Genomic DNA, 22970 nt, shown 5'->3' with positions numbered 1-22970 from the left:
CATCTTAGCTGTAGAGGGCAGTGTCACTGGCCCTCATATGTGGGATCCGAACCGGGGCCCTCTGGCATCCCAAGCCAGCTCTTAACCATCACGCCACTCGGCCGGCCTATCATGTCCATCTTTATCATCACCATCACCATCATCATCATCTTCATATTCACCATCATCTCCATCATCATCTCTATCTTGATCATCATCATCACCGCCAACATTGGCTTCCTTTTCACTCTCATCATCGTCTTCATCTTGGTATGGATTCAGTGGCAGGCATTCTTCAGTAAGACTACATTAGTTTCTGGTTCTAGTTCTGCCACTTGACTAAGTTACTACCTCCCATTGGGAAATTTTTTTCCCCTTGTTTGGCATGTCAGTTTTCTTTCTATCATGCCTGTCTGTCTCATTGGGGTAGTTGTGAGAGGTGCCCCGCACAGGGTCACAGAACCCAGCACATCTCCCCAGACGGGCACCTCGCTGGGCTAGAAGGGAGACGAATCTCATCCCCATGACAGGACATATGTCCTCACAGGGCATTCTAGACTATAACACACGTTCCTGTGGATTTGCTCCCCGAAGCATCACAGGAACCCCACTGGGAATATGAATACGTATTATTATTTATAGTGAGGAACCTGGGGCACATGGAGGCTGACTGACGTGCCAATCACTCCATCGTTATGTCTCTGACTTCCCAACATCTGCCTTTGAGTTCCACAGTCACAGTACTAACGAAAGGTTAGATGGTAGCGAACACTGGGAATTGCCTGGCAGCATGGTGGTTATTTTATATATTTTATGGCAATGCATAAGAGATTTTTATGTTGCCACCTGATTCACCTACATAAAGGTTTCATGAACAATACTCACACTATTCTATCCCTTTCATTCCCAGTGTGGTGCACTTTATTTCATTTAAAGAATACTGGTGTGATCACCCCCTACACAGGCTTCACATCCCATGGGATCACACCTATATTTGAAAAACACAGAAACATTGTCCCCAGGGTTGTGTATCAGAATAAGAAAAAAAGAGAAAGAGAGAACGACCTGGGGCACCGTTACACAGCGCCCAGGCCTGGCCCCACCCTCGGAGACCTTCAGCCAGTAGGTCTGGGATGGAGTCCTGAAGTCTGACGATTTTAAGAGAGTACCCCCAAGTGATCTGATGGTCTACGGGCTAAGGATATCCTGTTGCATCTCTGATCGTTTCTATCTGAAACGCTCTTCTCTATACAGTGGGGTTTTTGTTGTTGTTGTTGTTGTTGTCTTTGGTTGGTTGCTTTGGTATTTTCTCTATTACTCCCAGAACATCCTTCACCAGGAAATTTGTTTTGATCTAGTCCCTCTTGCTTTTCAGGACTTTTGAAGGACAGAAGGTTGGCTTTTCAGTTCTCAGTAGAGACAGGAAAGGCATTTATGGTTCATGAGTGTCTGCTGAGTCCATGTTTTGGGCTGGATTCCTGCAAGGAAAGGGCTGTGGGCCTCCATCATGCAGCTCTGAGAGGGGAGCTGACACAGCCCTTTAAGGAATCCAAAAGGGTGCTTATTTAATCCTGTGGGAGAGGTACCCCAGGGTGTGACTTGGAAATGGAAATGGAAGGATGACACAAGTACCGTTTACCCAGATTTTCTTTCCAACCCTGGGGAGCTGGAATTAAAAAAAAAAATCGCCCAGAAAACTACCTGAACTAGTACCACCAACAGAGGAGCAGCGAAGTTGAATTCTTCCAGGCAGCCTCCTCCGCCCTCAGCTCGCTCTCTGTTACACAATTTAATTACAAGTTTAATCACTTCAGAAACCCCATCTATCCCCTCCAGGATAGCAAGACCTCTCCTTTCGTAGCTCAACATCTTGGCGTTAAGCAGCTGTCCATGGGAAGGGTGCATGGGGCTCTTGAAACCTCTCCCTTGATGAGCAAGAAAGCCATGAGCAAGGAAAACCTGCAAGCGTGTTGACATTTCACTCTGGTTGTTGCACTTTTAATAATAAAGGAAGCATAAAGTATTTGTAGCTTTGAATAAAGAGGCAGCATTCGGTGTTGAAATCACAGGTGTTTTTTGTGCGAGGTTTCATTTTCACTCATTGGGAGAGAACTAAAAAAAAAACCAACAAAAAACCAATGAGCTAGGAAGAGACAAAAGTTCTAGAAAAGAAGAAACCAAGACCTCCATGTGTGTTTCCTTCATTTATCACCCCACCGTTTTGTGGTCCCCTGGGGGTTCTTTCTTGAAAGCCCGTTTCCTTCTTCTCTTGACTGTATAGTCCAGAGGGGCCGACACGGTGTTGGCTTTTGCTGACTATTTTATTGAAGGGTGTGGGCGCGTCTGTTTATACAGCGCATACGATGACCCAGGCCCCAGTGTGGGCTTGCTTTGATCTGATTTTTATTTCGACCCTCAAAATTACCCCACGAACTCGCTCATCATTAGTCCCATTAAAGCAGAAGCAAAAACTGCTGCCCCGCCTACTGCGACAACTTGCCTACAATCACACAGCCAGTCTGCACAGGAGCCCGCCCTCCAAGTGTCCGGAATAACCATCCCTTCCAGTATGTTACGATCACTTTGCAATCAAATCGCGCAACGCAGCTTTGTTATAAATTCATCCCCAGTGTTCTCATGGTTTGTTTGTTTTTTATTTACCTCTCTCACCATCCCTCCTTTATCTCTTTGGACTCTTTCTTCATCCCTCTGTCTCTTCCTCTGCTGCCCCCAACGTCCCCCGCACTCTTAGAAATCTAAAACAAAATAGGATAGCAGCAAGCTCCCGGTGGGTTTCATAACTTTGCATACCGTATATTTAGTTTAGTAATGAAAAATTCCAGCTCCAGGCGATGCATAGGCTAGCATTTCTAATGTTTTTTAAACAGCTATTAATGTAGTCAAGTGCTGTGGTGTGTGAGTGTGTGTGTGTGTGTGTGTGTGTGTGTGTGTGCGTGCGCGCGCGCATATTTTTTTTCTTCTGTCTCTATATAATCATCAGCTCAGCGTGCACTCTGAAACAGATCAGGAGTCAGAGGAGGAGCGAGCTGTGATTGATGGGCCAGGCCTCGCTGGCGGAAAGAGTCCCATCTGGGGTTGGTTTGGGGAGCAGTCAGATGTTGAGGGGGAGGTCAGCCAGGCGGCCTGACTCCCTCTCCTGCTACCCACCAGCCATCCACACGCGTTGCACAGCGCACGCACCCTGGCTGGTAACTGAGGCTTGCTCTGAGCAGATGCTTTTTGCTGTGGGTCTAGAACAGCTGCTAAGTTTATGGAGGAGGAAGGCAGCAGGATGGTGGAGCAGGTATTTTTTTTTCCCCATTTTATTTTTCCCTCGGAATTGTGATTTGAATTAAGCTGCAGGCTCTCCTTACGTTGAGTCTTGGTTGCCCTCTGCGATGCATAGTGTGCTCCTTGAATCACACGGTGGGAAAAGGAGAGGATTTCAGCCGGGAGTGTGTGTGTGTGTCAGCTTTCTGCTTGATGTGTGGAACGGAGCTGGTCTTAGCACCAGCAGGTTAATGGTGTCATTTTTTTTGCATTTTCCTCCTTTGTTTCAAAGCCCCAGGGGCATGATGCAGCTTAGTTCTGAGTCCAGCACTGGAGGCTTTCTCTGAATAGGCACGATTTCTTGCTAGAGAAGTAGAACAGACCAGCTACTAAACTAAAGTAAAACAAACTGTCAGCAAGACGGGAGACTTCAGGCAACCAAGAATGCATAGTTTCCTCCAGCGACTCTCAGCTGGGGAGGTGGGCGTGGGGGGGGGCGGGTGTCCCATGGCTGGAGTGGCTGCTTTCTTTGGCTTTGTTGATTGATATAATCAGCTGCTTTATTAGGGACGGGCAATTCCTGTGCATGTCTTCATTAGAAGGGCTGTGCTTAGGCCAGAAGAGCGTTTTCTGGGCGAGGGATGCAATGGGAACAAATCAAATCCAGAAGCAAAAGGGGAGATGATGCTCAGAAAGTTTGACGATTACAGCCGGGGAAGCACACACACGCAGAAAAATCCTTGATTATTTTACAATCCGTCTTGGCAGCCATGAAAGCAGCCACTTTCCCCCTTAGTGAAAGCCAGGCAGTTACACAGAGAAGAATAAACTGGTCTCATGCTGTGCCACGTAAAGAATATTTCTCAGTTGAAATGTGGTTTGCATTAGATGTTGAGCCAAAAGATTTTGCAAAGTCTGATGGGCTGCCACCCTTTGTTCTCTTGTTAGTTTCCAAAACTCCGTTATTGAACCACTCAGGGCAATGAATGGGAGAAGAGAGGTGTCTGGGGGGGCAAAGCCCTCTCATTTTCTGACTCTTGTCTCCTGAACCCACCTCAGAGAGAAAATTAAGGGTGCAGGTTGTTTTTTTTTTTCAGCGACCAAATAATTTCCCCATGTGTCTGAGGAACGGCTCTCTGGATGTCTGCATGCAACAGGGTCTACACACGATGCTAATAGACAGATCACGGTGTTTGTCTTAAAATAGCAATAATATCCTGCTATTTCATGCTTCAGTAAAATATTTAAATTGAAATGGAATTTTTTTTTTTTTTTTTACTTTGGGAAATCAGACTTGGTTGCATTTTAATCTCCCTTTGCTCGCAGTAACTTGGGTGCAAGCTACCCATTTGGGGGGTCTTGGGTAATGAGGGGGGTCCCCCATTATCTGGCTGTTGATGAGTTGCTCTAATTGAGGTTTCGTGTATGAGGACAGGGAGGTTTCTTCGACATTTATCCTAAATGATGATGTTTATTTCAAGTTTCTACCCAGTTCTGCAGCAGCACTAGCGGGTTTTAAAACATCAGGTCTTGGCTCCCCACCCCCCCCCCACCCCCCCATTTTGTATATTTAGCAGCAACCCAAGAAAGTCCAGGCACTGAAAATTAGATGTTAGATTTGCAAAATCTCTTGAAGCACTTGCTTGGTGATGGGTGATGTGGGGGATGCATGCAAATCAGAATCACAACCCCCACCAGCTCCGAACACCCACAAGCACCCCGACTCTGTAACTATCAGAATCTCCGTGATTATGCCTCTTATTTAGAGGAAGGTGGGGGGTTGGCATCGGAGGAGAAGAAAGCAGGCAGCTTCTGCAAATGAGGGAATGTCTAGCCAGGATGCTCCAAATAATGTCTGCTTGTCACTGTCACCTGCATGCAGCTGGCTTCAGCTTTCAACCAGGAGCCTGTTCGCGCGCCCAAGATTTGCCTTGACCTGGAGTGGAAAAGGTGCCCTTAATGTGAATGTATTTTTCCAGAAAATACATTTCAGCCAAGCTAAGAATCCAGGAACCTCACTAGGGAGGAGACAGATATCTCTGAAGCCCTTTGAAGGTGAAAAATAATTCCATAGGAAGTGCAATGATCTTAATTAAATATTAGCTGTAACTAGCCCAAAGTGCAAATGTTGGGAATATTAATTTGGGTCTCTCTGGAACGGCTGTCAGTGTTAATAAGTAACCATGGGGGGTCCCACCAACATCTGTTTGCGAACTCCAGGAGCAGGCGTGCAACCCAGAGCCCGTGGACCCGAATGCTACCTGTAGGCTCCTTGGCATCCATGGACACAGTTTCTAGAGCGTGGTACCCTGGGTTTGCCAGAATGCCACAGGTATGGTAGGGGTGGTAGTTCGTCTTGGCTTGCCTTTCCTGGGGTGGCCTCAGGGCCTTCTGAAGTGAGGCCTTGGGCTCGAGATGGCAGAAGTGATCCAAAACTGAGCCCTGCGACTCACCAAGGGTTAACACCCCAATCAGGCTAGGGGAATGCTGGCATCTTTGAACCCAATACCCCAGCCCCTGACTTCCCCACAGGGTCTTAACACGCCATCAGGTGCAAACAGGTCTTGAGGCCATGGTGTGTGTGTGACAGAGAGGTTTGTTTATTTACAAATTGGAACGAACCTCCCTACCAGGGGACAGTCTTGCCAGATGAGAGACACCTGAGCACAGGATCACATGGGCTTGGGTTCAGCTCCTGGCCTCTCAAAGAGCTGCCTGTGGCTGCAGCCTTGCAAAATGATTTACCAGTTCTGGGCTGCAATATTCTTAACAGTAAAGTAAAGTGAGCACACGAGGCAGGGGTTCTAGGTCCCTGTACTATTAACATGGGGCTGGATACTCCTTTGTGGTGGAGCCTGCCTGTGCACTGTCCGGCGTCTGCAATATCCTTGGCCGCCACTCACTAGATGCCAGTGACAAGCCTCTCCTCCCAGTTATGACATCCAAAAATGTCTCCAGTCATTGCCTAATGTCCCCTGGGAATAGTCACCTGTGTTTAAGAACTGATGCAAAGCACCCATCAGGGTGCCTGGTGCCCAGCAGGCCTGAAGGAAGGTGTCACGCAGTTTGCCTTCTGACCACTCTAGGAAAGGGAACGGGGTGCCTATCAGATGGAGCACAGTGGCCTGAGGCCGTCCTGCGTCTTCCCCTCCTCACTCAGCCCGCTTCTGTGGAATTTGAAGCCTGTACGTGTGCGTGCGTGTTTACAATTCAGAACCCGCAATGGAAAGCAAATTCTGAAACATCTCCCAGCCCACCCTTTTTGCACCATTCTCTGCACTGCTGACCCCCAAGTCTAGCTGAGCCACCGCCCCTCCTTGGTGTAGCTAGAATGTGCCCCCTTTCTCTCCCTGCTTTATGACCAGCTTTTTTATTTTGTTTTTAAGATTTTATTGGGGAATTGGAAGAGGGGAGCAGTGTTGGGGAATCGGGGAAGGGGAACAGACAAGTTGCTGTCGTTTTGTTCTTCAGTCTAGTTGTGGAGGACGTCGCTTCACTGGCCCATGTTGGTATTATCATTGCGCTCTTCCCCGTCAAGGCAGATCAGTCGCCGGCCTCTGGACGGTCACTCATGGTGGCTAATGGCAGCTCACACCAGCTGCTGGCAGCTCACACCAGCTGCTGGTCACACATGGTAGCTTATGGCATCCCACTCCAGCTTCACTGCAGCCTACACTGTCGCCGGCGACTCATGGCAGCCCAGCTCCAGGTCAAGCTGTTGTTCACCATCTTAGCTGTAGAGGGCACAGCATCACTGGCCCTCATGTGGGATCCGAACCGGGGTCCTGCTGCTCACAGCTGGCATCCCAGGCCAGCTCTTAACCAACGCGCCACTCAGCCGGCCCACGACCAGCTTTTTATCCTGCCCAATTTATGCAAACATGGCTTCTTAATTGACATCCCCATATTTAATGATACTCCGCCACAGAGAGTAGAAAACTGTTTTTGCGAAGGGCCAGATAGTTAAATAGTTAAGAATTTCTGGAACATAGGGTGTCTGTCCCAACCACTCAACTCTGCTGTCATAGTGCAATGAGTGTGGCTGTGTCCCAACAAATCTTTACTTACAAAAACAAGTAGTGGGCCAGACTTCTCCCATGGGTCGTTTGCCAATTCCTCACCTACTCTCCCATCCCCAACTATCTCCTGTTGCCAAATTAAGCTTTAGGCTTTACAGAGCCCAGAGTTCATTAGTCAAGCATGCATTCGCTTAGCAAACCCTCGTAAAATACCTGCTTTGCAGTTAGCATGCTGCTGAAGACTGGAGATGGAACAGGGAATGGGACACAGTCCCCTGCCCTCAGGATGCTCGCAGACAAGATGGCAGTGGCAGTACTTGGAGTGATGTGAGGTGTGGCCGCAAGCTGCAGTGAGGCATAAAAGGCAGGCAGTTGACGTGCTTTAAGTGTCAACGAAGGCTTGCTGGACGAGAGAGCTCTTGATCTGGGAACTAAAAGACAAGTAGAGAGTAGCCAGGCAAGGGAGTGGGGCGGGCTTTCCAAGCAGAGGGGTCAGTGGATGGGAAAACCTAATGGAGTTGGGAAGATTGGGCTACCAGAGGCTCCTAAGGCAGGCCCTTCAAAGAGAGAGCTCAGATCCCAGCAGAGAGCCCGTGAGACAGGGTCCCTCACCCTGAGATGGCTCTGCAGGGAGGGAAGACCACATAGGCAGACATGTTTCCATGAAAGCGTTTTCTGCTGAAGGAGGTGGAGAGAAACCTGTGTCTCTCATGACCGTCTCTGTCTACCACTGCTCCCGTGGCCATTTCATGCTCCCCTACGAGGCCACACCTGGCGTTCTCAGAAGTCTGTCTTTCAATTCAGAGGTGAGCCAGGAAGGTAGGGAAAGCTGAAACAGACCTTGGGGCCAAAGTAGAATCTGTCACAGTGAATTTCTCTTAGGAGGGCCCTCAAGGTCCCGAAGTTTCTGGGGCTTCTCAGAGAGAAGGACGTGGCATCCATGTGGAATTCCTGTTCACAAGGATGTGAAATGTTCCTTGCGTAGCCCAGTCGAAGAGAAGGATGATAGTCGGTTCATAACCAGCAGAGGACTTTTTTTGTAGTAATCAAGACTCTTTGGGTTGTAAGTAACAGAAAAACGAGCTTAGACAAAATAAGACATTTACTGACTCATGTAACTAAAACAAACAGTGGCATTACTAACGGCAGGGAAAGCTGGAGCCAATACTGCGAATGACGTCACCGGGACTCAGTGACTCTGTTTCTCAGTTTCTGGGCTCTGATTCCCTCTGGGTTGGCGTCTGCTTTAGGCAGACCCTCTTCAAGAGGCAATGCTTGGCAGCTCCAGGCTTCACATTATTTTTACAGCTGTCAATCACAGCTGAAGGAGATACTTCCCCCCCAAACTCCAGCAGAGAGCCTCAGGTTTAAGGCTCATTGGAGTTACCAGGGCTTAACTCATGCACTGGTTTTGGTAGATGGGCATTAACCCACATCCCGGTGGGACTGTGAGAGTGGAACCCACTGATTAGCCAGGCCTGGTCACGTGACTGTATCTAGAGGAAACGGGAGGCGGGGCTAAGCCACATCTGTACTAGGTACATTGTAGGCTGAGGGTAGAAGTGTCCCCTGAAAGGAAACCAGACACTCTCCTTGAGGAAAAGTGAGCACTGAGGGGCAAGGACAATAAAAGCCCCCTGTGATTTCCTGAGGACAGACAGGGTTAACTTTTCATGTGCAGAACCACAGCACAGACGGAAGACCGTGCGCAGCCCCAAGCGCTATGAAAACCTGTTAGAAAGAAAGAAATGGCTGTGCATTTCTGCTTCCAATGGCGCAGACGGTTGGAGAAATTACTCTGGGGGAAGAAAAGGCCTGATGGGAGTGTTTTCACTTGTAAAATGTTTTAAACTTATCGTAAGCCTGCTTCTCTTCCACGTGTCATCTTTAGCATTCTAATTAAGGCCCCCTCTACACAAATGAGCCAGTTCTGTGCCGGCTCTGAGAAGAAACTTCTCCCCCCCCGGCTAGGTCACAGTGTTTCTGCTGCACTCGAGTCACTTTAGCAGAGAGGCTCTCAAATGTTGGTGGTGAGGCCTGAGGAGATGTGAGCAAATTCTGACATTTTTGTCTTGCTAGCATTGGATGAGGCCTGAAGTCACATCTAACTGAGCACAGACAATGGGAGAGGCAGCCACTTGGTGTGCTTAACTGCTAAGCTCTCTCTGTCTCCCTCTCTCCCTCTCTCCCTAACTGTGCAATCTCATCTCTTGAGACCATGGAAAATTTGGACCTCTGGGTTACAGTTTCTGATGCCGTGTGTGTGTGTGTGTGTGTGTGTGTGTGTGTGTGTGTGTGTGTGTCTGTGTGTCTGTCTGTCTGTCTGTCTGTGTGTGTCGGTGTGTCGGGTAGGGTAGTAGAGTTATGGGGGTGGGGGTGGAGGTGGAGAGAGAGAGTGAAGATGTTTCCTGAAATGGAAGCATTTGAATTCAGGGTGTTTTTTCTTTTTCTTTTTTTTATTCTTTGACTTGACTGTAATTATCACACTGCATGTTTTGCCTAGATCTGAAGAGTGAATTGTTATATAATACTCTGTGATTATAAATAAATAAATAAGACAGGGGTGAGGGGAGGCATTGACTAATGAGGCTGCATGAAGTCCAGCACTTTGCAGAGACTCGTAAAATGGGGCTATCACCCAGTGCCATCTTTAGCCAAATTAGGCCCTGAATTTTCATTGGCTGCTTCATATTGGCACTGGGAACATCTCTCTCTCTCTCTCTCTCTCTCTCTCTCTCTCTCTCTCTCTCTCACTCTCTCTCACACACACACACACACTCTGACCATTAAAAGGACACCCCCTCCCATTCTGTGAGCCAAGTCACATACAACTTTGATTAAATTCAAATGCTTAGACGAATTGTCTCTCCTCTCAAGAACACACACATTCAATTTAATCTCTCTTGGCATTTTAAGTACCAAATCAAGGCTCCGCTGTCACTGGAGACAAGTACAGGCTCACATGTCCCCAAATGGGAATGAAACAAGGAAGATTGGCCAGGAACGTCCAACCCAGTAGAACAGAGAGCCTCGCAGCCTTTGCCTGTTGGGCTGAGGGGCTGCGGAAAGGGCGGGCCCCTTTCTGAGCTGTGATTCCTGCATCTGCACGATGGGGTCCTGGGAAGGATGGTTACATCTTCCTTGTAGGGCCTGGTGAAGATTAGCGGGGACGCCCTGATCTCGGGCACCTACAAAGCGCCTGGGTACCTGATCCCTGGGCCCGGGGAAAGGTTCAGCTCGCCCCCGCTCACGCTGTTCTCTCTACCGTTGTGATTTTTCAGGGTAATCAGGAAGCAGCAGCTGCCCCTGACACAATGGCTCAGCCTTATGCTTCGGCCCAGTTCGCCCCTCCTCAGAACGGCATCCCCGCGGAATACACGGCCCCTCATCCCCACCCCGCGCCAGAGTACACGGGCCAGACCGCCGTCCCCGAGCACACGTTAAACCTGTACCCTCCTGCCCAGTCGCACTCGGAGCAGAGCGCCGCGGACACCAGCGCGCAGACCGTCTCGGGCACCGCCACAGTAAGTGGGCTCCATCTCTGGGGGGGGCGGGCAGGGGCCCCCAGGATGCCAGGAGTGACAGTGGGGTGCACCCGCACCCACCCGTCCTGCTGGTGCCTGTCATCCCCGCTCCACAGTTGGCCTCATCTGCAGGCGTCGTCTCCTATTACTTATTTAAATCGACACGTTATTCGTGAATTACGCTCATTTGTGAAGGGCCACGTTCATCTACGTTGTGTTCCTACAGCTTTACCTTTTCTGGAATTATGTCATTTCATTGGGATCATACACTATTGTAACATTGTCTTAAACAGCTTTATGGAGGAGATATATGAATTTGCATACCATAAAACTCGCCGATTTTATGTGTGCCATTCACTGATTTTTAGTGTATGTTCAGAGTTGTGCCAGCGTCACCATAATCTAATTTTGGAGGAGTCCCATCACCCCCAAAACAAATCTTATGCCCATCCATGTGCAGCCACTCTGCATGTCTGCCCCAGCCCTCCGTAAATGAGCCTCCGGCATTTGAGGTTTGTCCCTGATTGTGATGTGTGACCCCATCTCTTCCGTTTTATTGCTGAGTCCTGGGGCTGGAGGCTTGGAATGCAGAGGCTCTCTCCCCCCACCACCCCTCTTCTCCCCCAGTAAGAAAGACAGAGAAATTGTTCTGTCTTTTGATAGTGGTTGGGTGCACGACTCACTTTATGTACCCAAAAGAATACATTTTATTCCAGGTGGATGAGTTAAATGGGTTCAAAACAAGCCACATGACACAGAAAAAGAAACATTTTAACACCACCATCGATAAAAACTAGCGTTATTGGCTATGAATCAAAGATCACCCTGAAGGAAAAATGATTATTAAAATTAACATTCATTTGTGTATCACCTAAGGTAGCCATGGATACCGCAAGATGTCCATTTGGGAAATCACGTTCTTCAGGATTCTTAGCAACTTGGGCACATCAGGCCTCGAGTCTGGAATATTTTGTAAGCGTAAGGTATATGTGCCTCTCCCTCCTGCCCCCAGGCCTCTGGGAAACCAACATTTGTGAAGAATTTTGTTGGTTTGAAGCATGATATATCTCTTGTACCACTCTGCTAACCTGGAGGTTAGATTTGGAAAAGTTTTAAAATAATACACATTCTAAAATTTTCTATTGCTTTCTCCCCTTTTTTATTGTTGGGCAAAACATAAAAGTTACATTTCAATGCATACAACTCAGTGGCCTTAAGTATATTCGCAATGTATGCAACCATCAACATTGTCTAGTTCAAGAACACTTTCATCCCCCAAAAGGAAACCCTACGCCCATGAAGCAGGCATTCCCCATCCCTCCCTCCCCCAGCCTCTGGCAACCACTAACCTGCTTTCTGTCTCTATATATTTGCCTATTCTGGATACTTCATAACAATGAAATCATGTGATATGTGGCCTTTTGTGTCTGGCCTCTTTCTAATAATACAAGGTTTTCAGGGGTCATCCATACTGTAACGTGTATCAGCACTTCCCTCCTTTTATGACTGAATACTATTCCATTGTATGGATGGACCACATTTGGTTATCCTTTCAGCCGTTGATGGGCACTTGGGTTGTCTCTGCCTTTGGCTCTTGTGCTGCTGTTGCCTTTGTGTATCTGGCAGCTGCAGTAACTTAGGCGGGAGCTTATTAAATGGGCTTGGTGGTTGTGAGGTGTCTGTGTTTAACTGACTACCAGATGGCAGTGATGGGGTTGTGTATTTGCTTGCTTGTTGGTTATTTTGTGATAACCAAAGGATTGAAAAAAGGTTCAATCAGACATTATTTATTAAGCCTTAACATGTGCCCACTAGACTAACTGCTTTGGAAGATTCATTCATTCTTTTATTCATCCATTTATTCAAAATACTTATTAAATCTCTGCTAAGGCCAGGGTACATATTAGGTGATATGGTTGAACCAAATAGAAACGGTCTCTCTTGTAACTTAGTGTGAGAGGCAGACAGTGAACAAGTGGTGTTGCAACAGCTACCTACACACAAATTGTGACCCACGCTCTTCAGGAAAAAGTGGATGCTAAAAAAAAGAGTAGGGGTGCTGCCTGCAAATGCATATAGTCTGGGAACCTTTCTTCAGGGAGATGGTATTTAAGGTGAGGAAACAAAGCTTTTCAGGCAGAAAAAATAGGAAGGTCGGGGGTCCTCAGGTTGGAAAGAGCTTGGGTCATTCAAAGAATTAGAAAGAGGACAGTGTGTCCAGGGCCTGTGGAGAGGGTTTGGGGACGGGGGCTAGGGGTGGAGGGGGGCGCGGTGTGCAGCAGCAAAGGATAAAATGGGTCCAGCAAGGATCACATCCCCCAGGCCTGGTGGGTCCGGTTAAGCAGGTGGATTTCCACATTAGGAGCAATGGGAAGTCATTGAAAAGAGCTTAAGCCAGAAGAGTTAGAAAATGAAATTTAAACGAAAGAGTTAATGATGCCGACCTAAAAGGAAATCTTGATTCCGTTGGGAAGCTGAGATGCTCAACATCCTTCTCTGCAGCGAGGCGGGCTGGTGAGCAGGCAAACTCTCTTCCCTTACAGGGCTACTGGTTCACTAGAGAATACAGGACATGTGTTCTGTTTATTATTGTAATGTGACAAGTTCTAGAGCATGGAAGCAATCAAATAATTGATGGAATTGGGCAAACAACCAGGAATCCGGTTCAGACGATGCTTAGGGTATTTGCAGGGCAATGAGTGCCTCTTGGAGTTTGGAGTGAGTGATTTGGTGGTCGGCTGCTTAGCTGGTTACTTTGCCTCCTTACAGCAATTTTTTAGGGAAAAGAGCCATTATAAGCTGAAGCAGGTGGGTTTGTGGCTGGTCCTGAGGATCATAAAAGTGGCCATCTTGCTTTCTGCTATGGACGATGCCAGGCATATGTTTTTCTCTCTTTGGCCTCTGCTGTCCATGCCCAGCTTCTGGGTTGTGCTTTTCCGACCTGACTGTGCAGAACAGGGTCTATGACAGGTTTGCCTTAAGTTGTGTCTGCATCCTCACTCATTTGCCGAGTGCACCTTCTCCCCACTCCAGTTTCTGCATCTCCCTAGGAAGGAATTTAATCTGCAAGTGGGTCAGACCCAGGATTCTCCCAATCCTGGGAGACGTGGCCCCTGTGTTCGCACACTGAAGCTGTCTCCATAGGTTAGTGTCATGCCTGAGTAACTCCAGCTGTCCTCTGGCATACAGCCACGGCGCTTAATGCCAATCCGAGGGCACTGCCGAGGCCATGATTTCTTCGAGAAAATGGGTGGTTTGGGGTAAGAGAAAAGATCCACCCATCTGCTGGGCTCCAAGATCTTCTAATATATGCACATGATTTAACACAAAGTGCAGAATCTGTGAAAAGAAAGCGGGCTACACCCAGAACTACAAACCAGAGCTGAGAAAGGACAGGCAGCCGAGACTTACCAGGTCACCCCTTCTGCTCCCTAAGGGCCGAGATGAGTCTGTGCAGGACGTTTTTCTGCTGAATGTCTATTTAATGTAGGCCTCCAAACACCTGGATCAGTGTGCTGACAGAGCCAATACTGGATTCTATTAGATACCGCTCCTGACAAGGTATTTTACTCTTGACATATTATAATTAGAGATTTGCAAGTGGTGAATTCTCCATGTATCTCCAATAGCAACTTAACTTCTATTTTTAACACCTCTGCAGTCTGTTTAAAAGTCTCCCACCAGCTCTGGGATCTGATGGGAGAAAAGAATGTGGGTCTTAGAACTTGTTCCCCGAGCTCTATTGATAGAGAGAAGAGCCGTTTAAGGAACCAACTTCTCCTTAATCCTCAGCTGCTTTCATGGGAGTGCTAACTGTGTCTCCAGATTTCATTAATACCTTTAAGAAGATAAGACATGGGTTGGTGAGGACTTCCTTTTCTTAACCATTTACATGCTGGCCCACTAGAGAATCTAGGATATGGGAGCCAAGTATGTAGCTAAGGTATGGGGACAACTTTTCAATGCATTCCGTTCTGTTAACTAGCCATTATTGTTATTATTATTATTATTATCATTATCATTGTTACTATTACTGCGGTAATTCAGGTTTGGGGTTTAAAAAGTCATGCATGAGAAAAGGCTGTACAGTGAACACTAAACTTTGATGGTGCCCACAACCCCAGTTCTTCGTCTCCCTGCTGGAAACAGCAGTTGCCCATCCCTTCTATTTTCCTCCAGAAGCATTTTATGCCAATGCAAGCATATGCCAGTGTCTTAGTCCGTGCAGGCTGCTATAACAGAAATAGTATAAACTGGCTGGCTGATCAGCAACAAACCTTTATTTCTCACAGTTTGGGGGCTGGGAAGTCCAAGATCTTGGCACCAAGAGATTCGGCGTCTGGTGAGGACCCCCTTCCTGGTTCACAGACGCCCATCTTTTTACTGTGTTCGCACATGCCGGAGGGGCGAGGGAACTCTGAGGCCTCTTTTAGAAGGGCTTCACCCTCCTGACCTGATTACCTCCCAAAGCCCACTCCCTAATGCCATCCCCATGCAGGCTAGGACTTCAACATGTGCATTTTGGGGGGTCACAGGCATTCTGTCTATAGCAGCCTACTTGTCTCTATCTGTCTTCTCTCTCTTGCTCTATTTCTATCTCTATCCCTATCTCCATCTCTATCTTTATCCCTATCTCCATCTGTTTTCTATCTCTCTGTCTCTCTAAATCACTCTTCTAACTTCTCACTAGTTCCATCTTCAAAATAACGGAATTGATATCGATTTAGCACCCACTTTGGCACGCTTTATATCTGGGAGATCATTTTGTATCACACTTTGGGATCTAATTCATTCTTTTTCATATTTTCCTTGGACTTCCGGTCTCTGGGGTTTCTCTTACAGTGTTATTCCCAGTCATGCTGTAGTAAATAGCTGGGTTCAAATATGGCTGTCCACATGTGGGTGTCTCTGTGTGAATGGTTAAAAGATAGATGGATTTCAAATGTGGACACCATTCACTTACCCTACAGAGAGCCCATTTGCACCCCCACAGACAGTTCCTGAAAAGGCCTGCTGCCCACACGCTCGCCCGACACAGCGCTGTCTCCATCTCTCGGCTCGGCCATTCCGTCTGTGTGTGCTTGGGTGCAGCGTCCCCTGAGGAATTTGAGAGTGGTCTGGTGTCAGAGAGAAGAAAGGGGAAGGTGTGCTGCCACTGGCAGGCCATGCGAGGTGCTCTTTCACCCCTCATCTCATTATGGCCTCACATCAGGCCTTTTAAATATTCATATCCCTCTTTTTTACACTGGAAAAATAGAAGGACAAAATGGCTAGAGATGTTGTGAGTCAGGGAGTGCTGGAGTTTTGATCCTCACTTGAGCCTGTTTGATGTCAAAGGCTAGATAGAGTCTCCTAAATCTCCAGGGTGTTCCCCGACTGACAGCTTAGGTGACCTCCGTGGCTGAAACCCAGGCAAGTGCTCTGGAATTCCTCCTCAGGCTGGTTTCATCAGCTCCATTGACCAGTTTAGACAAGCAGGTCTGTTAAGAACCTGGGTTCAGAATTTGTTAGAGTTTCACACTTACAGGAGGAAGGATCTTGGGCTGGTCATTTGACCTCTGATAATGACTCCTACTGTTCCCTTCCTCCACCTTCCTCTTCCCTTTTAAACAACATCAGAGATGAATTATAACACACCAGAGCGTGCCTCTCTCTGGGGGAGGACCGTGGCCTCGGACGCTTGGCAGCATCGTGGAGGGACGCCATATCTAAAAATAGGATCAGTAGCTACATCAAAACGGAAATCAGGGAATAATAATCCCCAAAATGATAGTTTTTGCTCAGTGAGCATCAAACTATGTTCTAAGCTCTTTGCATGCACAATCACAAGTAACCTTAACTTTCCATCACCAAAAAAAAAAGTATATATGAGAGACTATCATCCTGTGGTAGAGTTGTGGAACCTGAATCAAGTAAATAACTTCCTGAAGAGCATTGTAACTAACAGGTAGGAGTTGGAGCCCAAAACCAGGTGTGTCAGACTCAAGACCAAAATTCTGAAAGGCTGGGAGCCCACAAGGCATCCCCAGGCAAGCCCAGGCCCCCGCGCTGGGCACGCCCCTGAATAGATCTCTGTTGAGGAAAGCAATGCTTTGCCTGGTTATTATTACTCGTTTCCCCCTGGGAGGCCCCAGCGGACCCAAGCTTGTGCAGTATTACAGGCTTACAGCGTGCTCTCATTTCAGACCTGTGCCTTGAGCAAATTCTAATAGCATGTTTCGGTGGCTTGAAAATTGTCTTTTCAGATGACAGTGTGGCTGAGCTGTTTTGTCAACACCCATTCTATTTTCCTAAGGTTCACATTTACTTTCAGGGCACAGGTACTGCCCCTTGTTCTCTCATGAGGATGAATTTTATGCTCCTGTCTCTTGTATGTGCTTTGGAGTAAATGGCCCATGGCTTTCAGGATAAATTAAAGCCCTTCATTACCCGATCCTAGGGCCATTTTACTGTTCTAAAGCCCCTGCTCACCAGAGCACCCAGTCCCAGGAGGCCAAAAGGCATGATTGAACCCAACTCAGGACAACTCTGAGAAGAACAGGCATAGCTGTGAGCATCAGACACCCATGTGTCTAATGTCCCATGTGGTACTGAGACCCCTGCCTTGGATTCTGGTAGAATGGAAGGTTCCCAGGACAGGTCAGAAATATGGCCCTGGATAAAAACCCTTAGGTATTATCAGGAGAAACAGCGAGGAGTCGAGGCGAGGAGCTTGGAGTTCCCACTTAGTTCTGACGCAGTGCGGGTCCAGTGGCACGTGATGTAACCTCTCTGAGCCTCATTCTCTTTCTCTGTATCTGTGATGCTCAGAGTCGTGGTGAAGTCCTCATGAAATAACGTCAGTGAAGGGCTTAGCAGAGTGATGGGCACACAGTAAACACTCTACCATATTAACCATTATAATTACGCAATGTTTACATCTATATATATAATTTATTCATTCTTTATATATGTATATAAATATATATATTTAATTGGGGAACAGGCATGGTCATTGATTACACATTGCTTTCATGCTTCAATGGCATAGTTGACTCTTTAGGGAGGGCGCCGCTCACCGTGGGCCATGCGGGGATCGAACTGGCAACCTTGGTGTTATCAGCACCACACTCTAACCAACTGAGCTAACCGGTCACCCCCTACATCATTCTTAATGGGAAACCAGAGTGTTCTCCTCTGTCCTGAATTCTTCATTCTAAATTTTTTTTATTATTATTATTGAAGTTCATTGGGGTGACAATGGTTAGCAAAGTTACATAGATTTTGGGTGTACAATTCTGTAATGCATCATCTATATATCACATTGTGGTTCACCACCCAGAGTCAGTTCTCGGTTCATCACCATATATTTGACCCCGTTTACCCTCATCTACCACCCCCATCCCCCTTACCCTCTGGTAACCACTCAACTATTGTCTGTGTCTGTGTGTTTTGTTTCTTCCTTTGTTTTTCTTGTTCTTTTGTTGTTTCCAGTTCTATATACAACATATCAGTGAAATCATATGGTTCTCGACTTTTTCTGTTTGACTTATTTTGCTTAGCATTATAATCTCAAGATCCATCCATGTTGTTGCAAATGGCACTATTTCATCTTTTCTTATGGCAGAATAGTATTTAGTTCATTGTGAGAATAAGTCCAACCTAAGAAGAGTAAAATTTTCAGTGTTAAGAGTCAAATGAAGACTCGAAATCCCACATTTATTTTAAAAGTAATTCTTATATTTAATATGATTTCCATGCAAATAGTTTTGTCACTCATGCCTGAGTACAGTTGGTTGGTACAAGCTGTTAATTAAGCTAAGTCTAGGTCATGGACAAACATTCTCTAAATGGTCTCTAATAAATTAAAATTTATTAAAGACATACATGACCAAAGTGTGGTTCATGAGGCCCGAAGACATCTTGGCTTTGAGGAAAGTTCTGACATAATCTGAGTTTGAACTAATGTTTCCTCAGGGGGACTCATTGTCATATTTAAGCACAAGTCTGGCAGCTATGTGACAAGTTTCATCCTGGTTTTCTCATCTGTGTTTTGTGCTTATTCATACCTGTATTCACACTCATCCATCTTTCCCTCTCAGTATGACCAAGCAGCCTCTATCCTTGATCAAGATGCTAGTCTGTGAGCAAGAATTAGCACACAGTGTAGCTTTTGTGTTGGAGGGCAATGACTGGATAATTTGAAAACCGAGTGGGTTGTCCATGAGCTATTCAAATGTCTGGTCTAGGTGTTTGAAGGACCCAGCTACCTTTGCATCGCTCATAGCCCCGTTAGGTGTTCTTGTGGCTTTCGTTTCTTTGTAAAGAACTTAGAAGCAGGTGTTCATCTGTTTTGTGGGCAGTATTTGAATCACTCAGCAGTAGCCATCCATCAACTTGCGCTCTCGACTTGTGGCCGTACATTGTGCAAGTCTATAATGAGTTCATACGATTTGGACTCAGGAAACCTCTGTCCGCTGAGGTTTCAGGGACGGTTCAGCCAGACCCTTGAGTGTTCGCTCTGGAGGGAACCCAAGCGTTCACCTCGTCCAGCCTTCAATTGTACAGGTGGAGGGAGATCGCATAAGTTAAGGGCCGAAACTCAAATACTCTCAGGTCCAGGCAAGTAACATACGCATTTGAAAGAGCCTGGTTTGTGATGGAGACATAGGTAAAATAAATAATTAGTTTTCCCCATTAATATGGGAATGATAAAATCATAGACATGATGCTATGTAACCCCTCATTGGGGATCCTGAGGTCCATCCAGAGGGGGTGCCCCAGTCAGTCCATCCAATTGGCCATTTTGGATTGCTGAACCAGCATTACAATGCCTTTCGATTTTTTTTTGTTTTTTGTCAAGAGTTAACAACAGTTTGGATTTTTACGTCCTCTCCTGTTTGTTCCTGCTTCACACATTTTTGTTACCTGTCCAGCCTCTGAAGCTACTGAGTTTATACAGTAATAACCCTTGACTTAATCTTGTTTAAGGTGACTTGTTATTTTTTATTACTATTACTACTGTAAGAGTGAAATTAGGAGCTTTAACCCTTCAAGTGAGACTGTATTTCAGGTTTATAAAAAAGACACCTTGGATGCTTCAGTGTGACAGTGCAGAGAAGTCATAGAAAGTTAGTCCTTGAACCGACCATCTTGTCTACCTGTTTCATTTATGAACGATGCTGGGGCTCAGAGAGGGAAAGCGACCTGCCTGAGTCACACAGCGACTCTCACAGCAGAAACCAGAACAGGAACATCCTAAAAGAAAATTCCCGCTGAGCCCTGCCCCTCCCCGGGCAGTCTAGGCAGTCTACTCGCTTTGACCACTGCTTTCCCCGCTCTCTCTCCTGAATTCTGCCGTAGTTTTCAAAATCCACTTTCTCAAGGTTGTGGCCACATTGAAATAGACAAAGCCCGTGACCCTGCCTTTGGGAGCAGTTGGATTCCGTGATTTGAGGCTTTATTCCTCTTTGGCGTTCCATTTTGGTTCCTAGCCAGAGGTCTCCGCCACTGCTGGGCCTTCTGCTCACAAAGGCCTTCCGACTTCTGAGAACGTCTGTATCTCATCTTGTTCTCTCCCGCTGATCCAGGTGGTTGTGTCGTTGGGGCCGTGTGTGCTCATTCAACGCTGTTCTGTATTCCAGCAGCTCCAGCGCCAATCACTCTTGGTTCAAAACACTCTCACTAATGTCTGGGTTTCCACCGTTTGATCCCTGAAGAGCATGGAGGCTTTTGGATTGTGAAACCATAGGCTTGATATAGAGCTAGGTCCGAGTTTCTGCACCAGCTCCCAGAGGGGCAGAGGCTTGAAGGCGGGGTGCAGCCCCCTGGGAGAGTAATGGACCCTTGTGAGACAGGTGAGCCTGACAAGTGACTCAGCAGCGCAGACATTCCACTGAGACTTTCACGGCCCCCCCAACACCTGGATTTTGGTGAGAAGGTGACTGTAACCCAGACACTAATCCATCCCTCTGGCATCAGGAACCGAATGTATCCACGCTTGTGGACCTGACCTTTATTTGACCTCCACATCCTTGGGACACAGCCGCATGGCAAGTTCACTCTCCAGTAAACCAAGGTTTGCAGACTCTATGGTTCCAAACAAGCCAGGCCATCAGGACTGAGGTACTTTGAAGGCTTCAGTGTGGCAGACTTGTTTGGAACGCGAAAAGGCAGATGTCCTCCTTGAAAAAAAAAAAAATTCGTAGTTGGTTGCAAATAAGACAATTCCAAGAGTTTAGGCTGCCTTGGTCTTTGAAAAGGGGGCAAATGTACATGTGCATCCTGATAGGTAGATGCAGAAAAACAGACGGAAACTTCTTGGACTGAAAGGAAGAAAAGAAGAGGCGATGATCCTTTACTAATAATGCATAGAGAGCAGTAACTAGCATTGAGTGAGCGCATACTGGATGCCCAGTGCAGTGACCTTACAACCCTCATGTGCATGATCTGATGGAATCTACGGCATCCAGGGGAGGCGGGTGCCGTAATTAGCCCCCGGTTACCTAGCCGGGACAACCAGAGCATAGAGAAGTCAAGGATGTTGCCCAAGGCCATGTCACGAAGCTAATAAGGGCAGACCTGGAGTTCCAGGGCAGCCAGCCTGACCCCAGGGTCCACTCCCTTACTGGTAGAGCCACTCACAGCGATACACGTTTTGTTCACATCCCATAACCCATTCCTTGATGCCTTGGTGTGAAGATGCCTAAATTATAGATGAGGAAACAGACGCACGGATGCAAAGTGACTTGCCCCAAGGCCATACAATTAACAGAGGGAGCTCACCTTTCAGACTTTTACCTGTCTCGCAAGGGTCTTTCACTGTCTGAAAGGGAAAAACGTGGTCTTTGAGCTTCTGCCTCTCTTAAGAGTGTGTGCAGTAACGCGGATCTAGCTCTGTATCAAGGCTAGGTTTTAATAATCCAACAATTAATTAATTAATCCACAGAGGTCTGGTAGATTCCTAAAGCCAGACTGTGTGACACCCCATCAGAAGTAGTTTAGCTTACCTAAATGACATGCCCTGCTATTTTAATCATGATGATATCATGGCAGACAAATATCTTCTTCTTTGTCCCCATAATTCTGTTTAGCTCAAAACTGCCTCACACACACACACACACACACACACACACACACTTCGCATTCCCCAGTGGTATCCAGTAGCCCCGTGGAGTGAAAGAGGCCTTCAAACCACTTGGTAAGCTGACTAGAGGAACCTGGGATCTCCCAGCGAAACTTGCTACAAGGAAATCGCTAATTATAACCCAAATTGTATTTGACTTCTGCATCTTTGCTTCACATTGTAACACTGTAATTTAAAGAGATTGGTCCCTGGCCTTTTTTCAGGGGAGAAATTAACGACCATTTTTTACTAAGAAAAGTGGTGGTAGTGGCGATGACAGGAGGTTGGCTCCACTCCCCCTCCTTTTCCCTCTAATTGGCTTGCAAGTGGGAGTCAGGTTAGCAATTATGCAAGGAGTCGACTGGGGTTCCAGGCATTACCTCTGGGTGACAGTCACCTGGTAGCTTCACAAAAGGGAAAGCAGTGATGGGGGTGGGGCAGGCTTGGGGGTGGGGGATGAGCCCAGGGTCTTCTGCATCCCGGGGGATGGCAGTTGGGAGACAAGGAGGCAAGCTAGGTTCGTCAGATCTGGGGACCGTGTTGTGTTTGAGTCACTGATTCTCTTCGCAGTGAAGATACCTGGTCAGAGGTTGGAAAGGGGAGTTACAAACAGCGCCAGTGCCTTAGAACCTTGACTATCTTGCTCCATGGTCCAGCGGTCCAGGGGACCCAGAACCCCTCAGCAGCCCTCCTTTTCTCCCTTCTCTCCAGCCTTCTCCGAGTCTTTCGTATCAGTGCTAAGTAGCTAGGCCAAGGGTTGGTGAACTATGACAGTAGGCCAGTTCTGGCCCACTGCCTGTGTTTGTTGATAAAGTCTTATTAGAACACAGCCACACCAATCCATGCATGCATTGTCTATGCTGCTTTTGCAGAGTTGAGTCATTGCACCGGAGACATGTGGCCCACTAAGCTGAAACTACTTACTCTTTGGCTCTCTACAGTAAAAGCTTGCCGATCCCGGGCCGGCCGAGTGGCGCATTGGTTAAGAACTGGCTTGGGATGCCAGAGGACCCCGGTTCAGATCCCACATATGAGGGCCAGTGACACTGCCCTCTACAGCTAAGATGCTGAACA

At 47.2% G+C, this 22970-nt stretch overlaps 1 protein-coding gene across 18 annotated transcripts in view; it reads left to right on the top strand.

Moving 5' to 3' along the window:
- The window catches only part of RBFOX1 (RNA binding fox-1 homolog 1), a 406097-nt gene that overhangs the window by 200526 nt on the left and 182601 nt on the right, over positions 1 to 22970 (top strand). For 17 of the 18 annotated variants that reach the window (XR_002126609.1, XM_019666158.1, XM_019666149.1 and 14 more), the window contains exon 2: positions 10550 to 10792. Coding sequence is in view for 17 of the 18 variants with exons in the window: in XM_019666158.1 (XP_019521703.1) it covers positions 10550 to 10792 (243 nt within the window). In the remaining variant the exon portion in view is untranslated. Of the gene's footprint in view, positions 1 to 3078; positions 3284 to 10549; positions 10793 to 22970 lie in introns of those variants that run through there. The other variant, XM_019666151.1, reaches the window with a different exon arrangement.

This window comes from Hipposideros armiger, unplaced genomic scaffold (assembly GCF_001890085.2).
Source record: "Hipposideros armiger isolate ML-2016 unplaced genomic scaffold, ASM189008v1 scaffold_461, whole genome shotgun sequence".
NCBI lineage: Eukaryota > Metazoa > Chordata > Mammalia > Chiroptera > Hipposideridae > Hipposideros > Hipposideros armiger.
The sequence above is the reverse complement of the archived record's forward strand: the minus strand, read 5'-3'. Positions and strand labels throughout refer to the sequence as shown.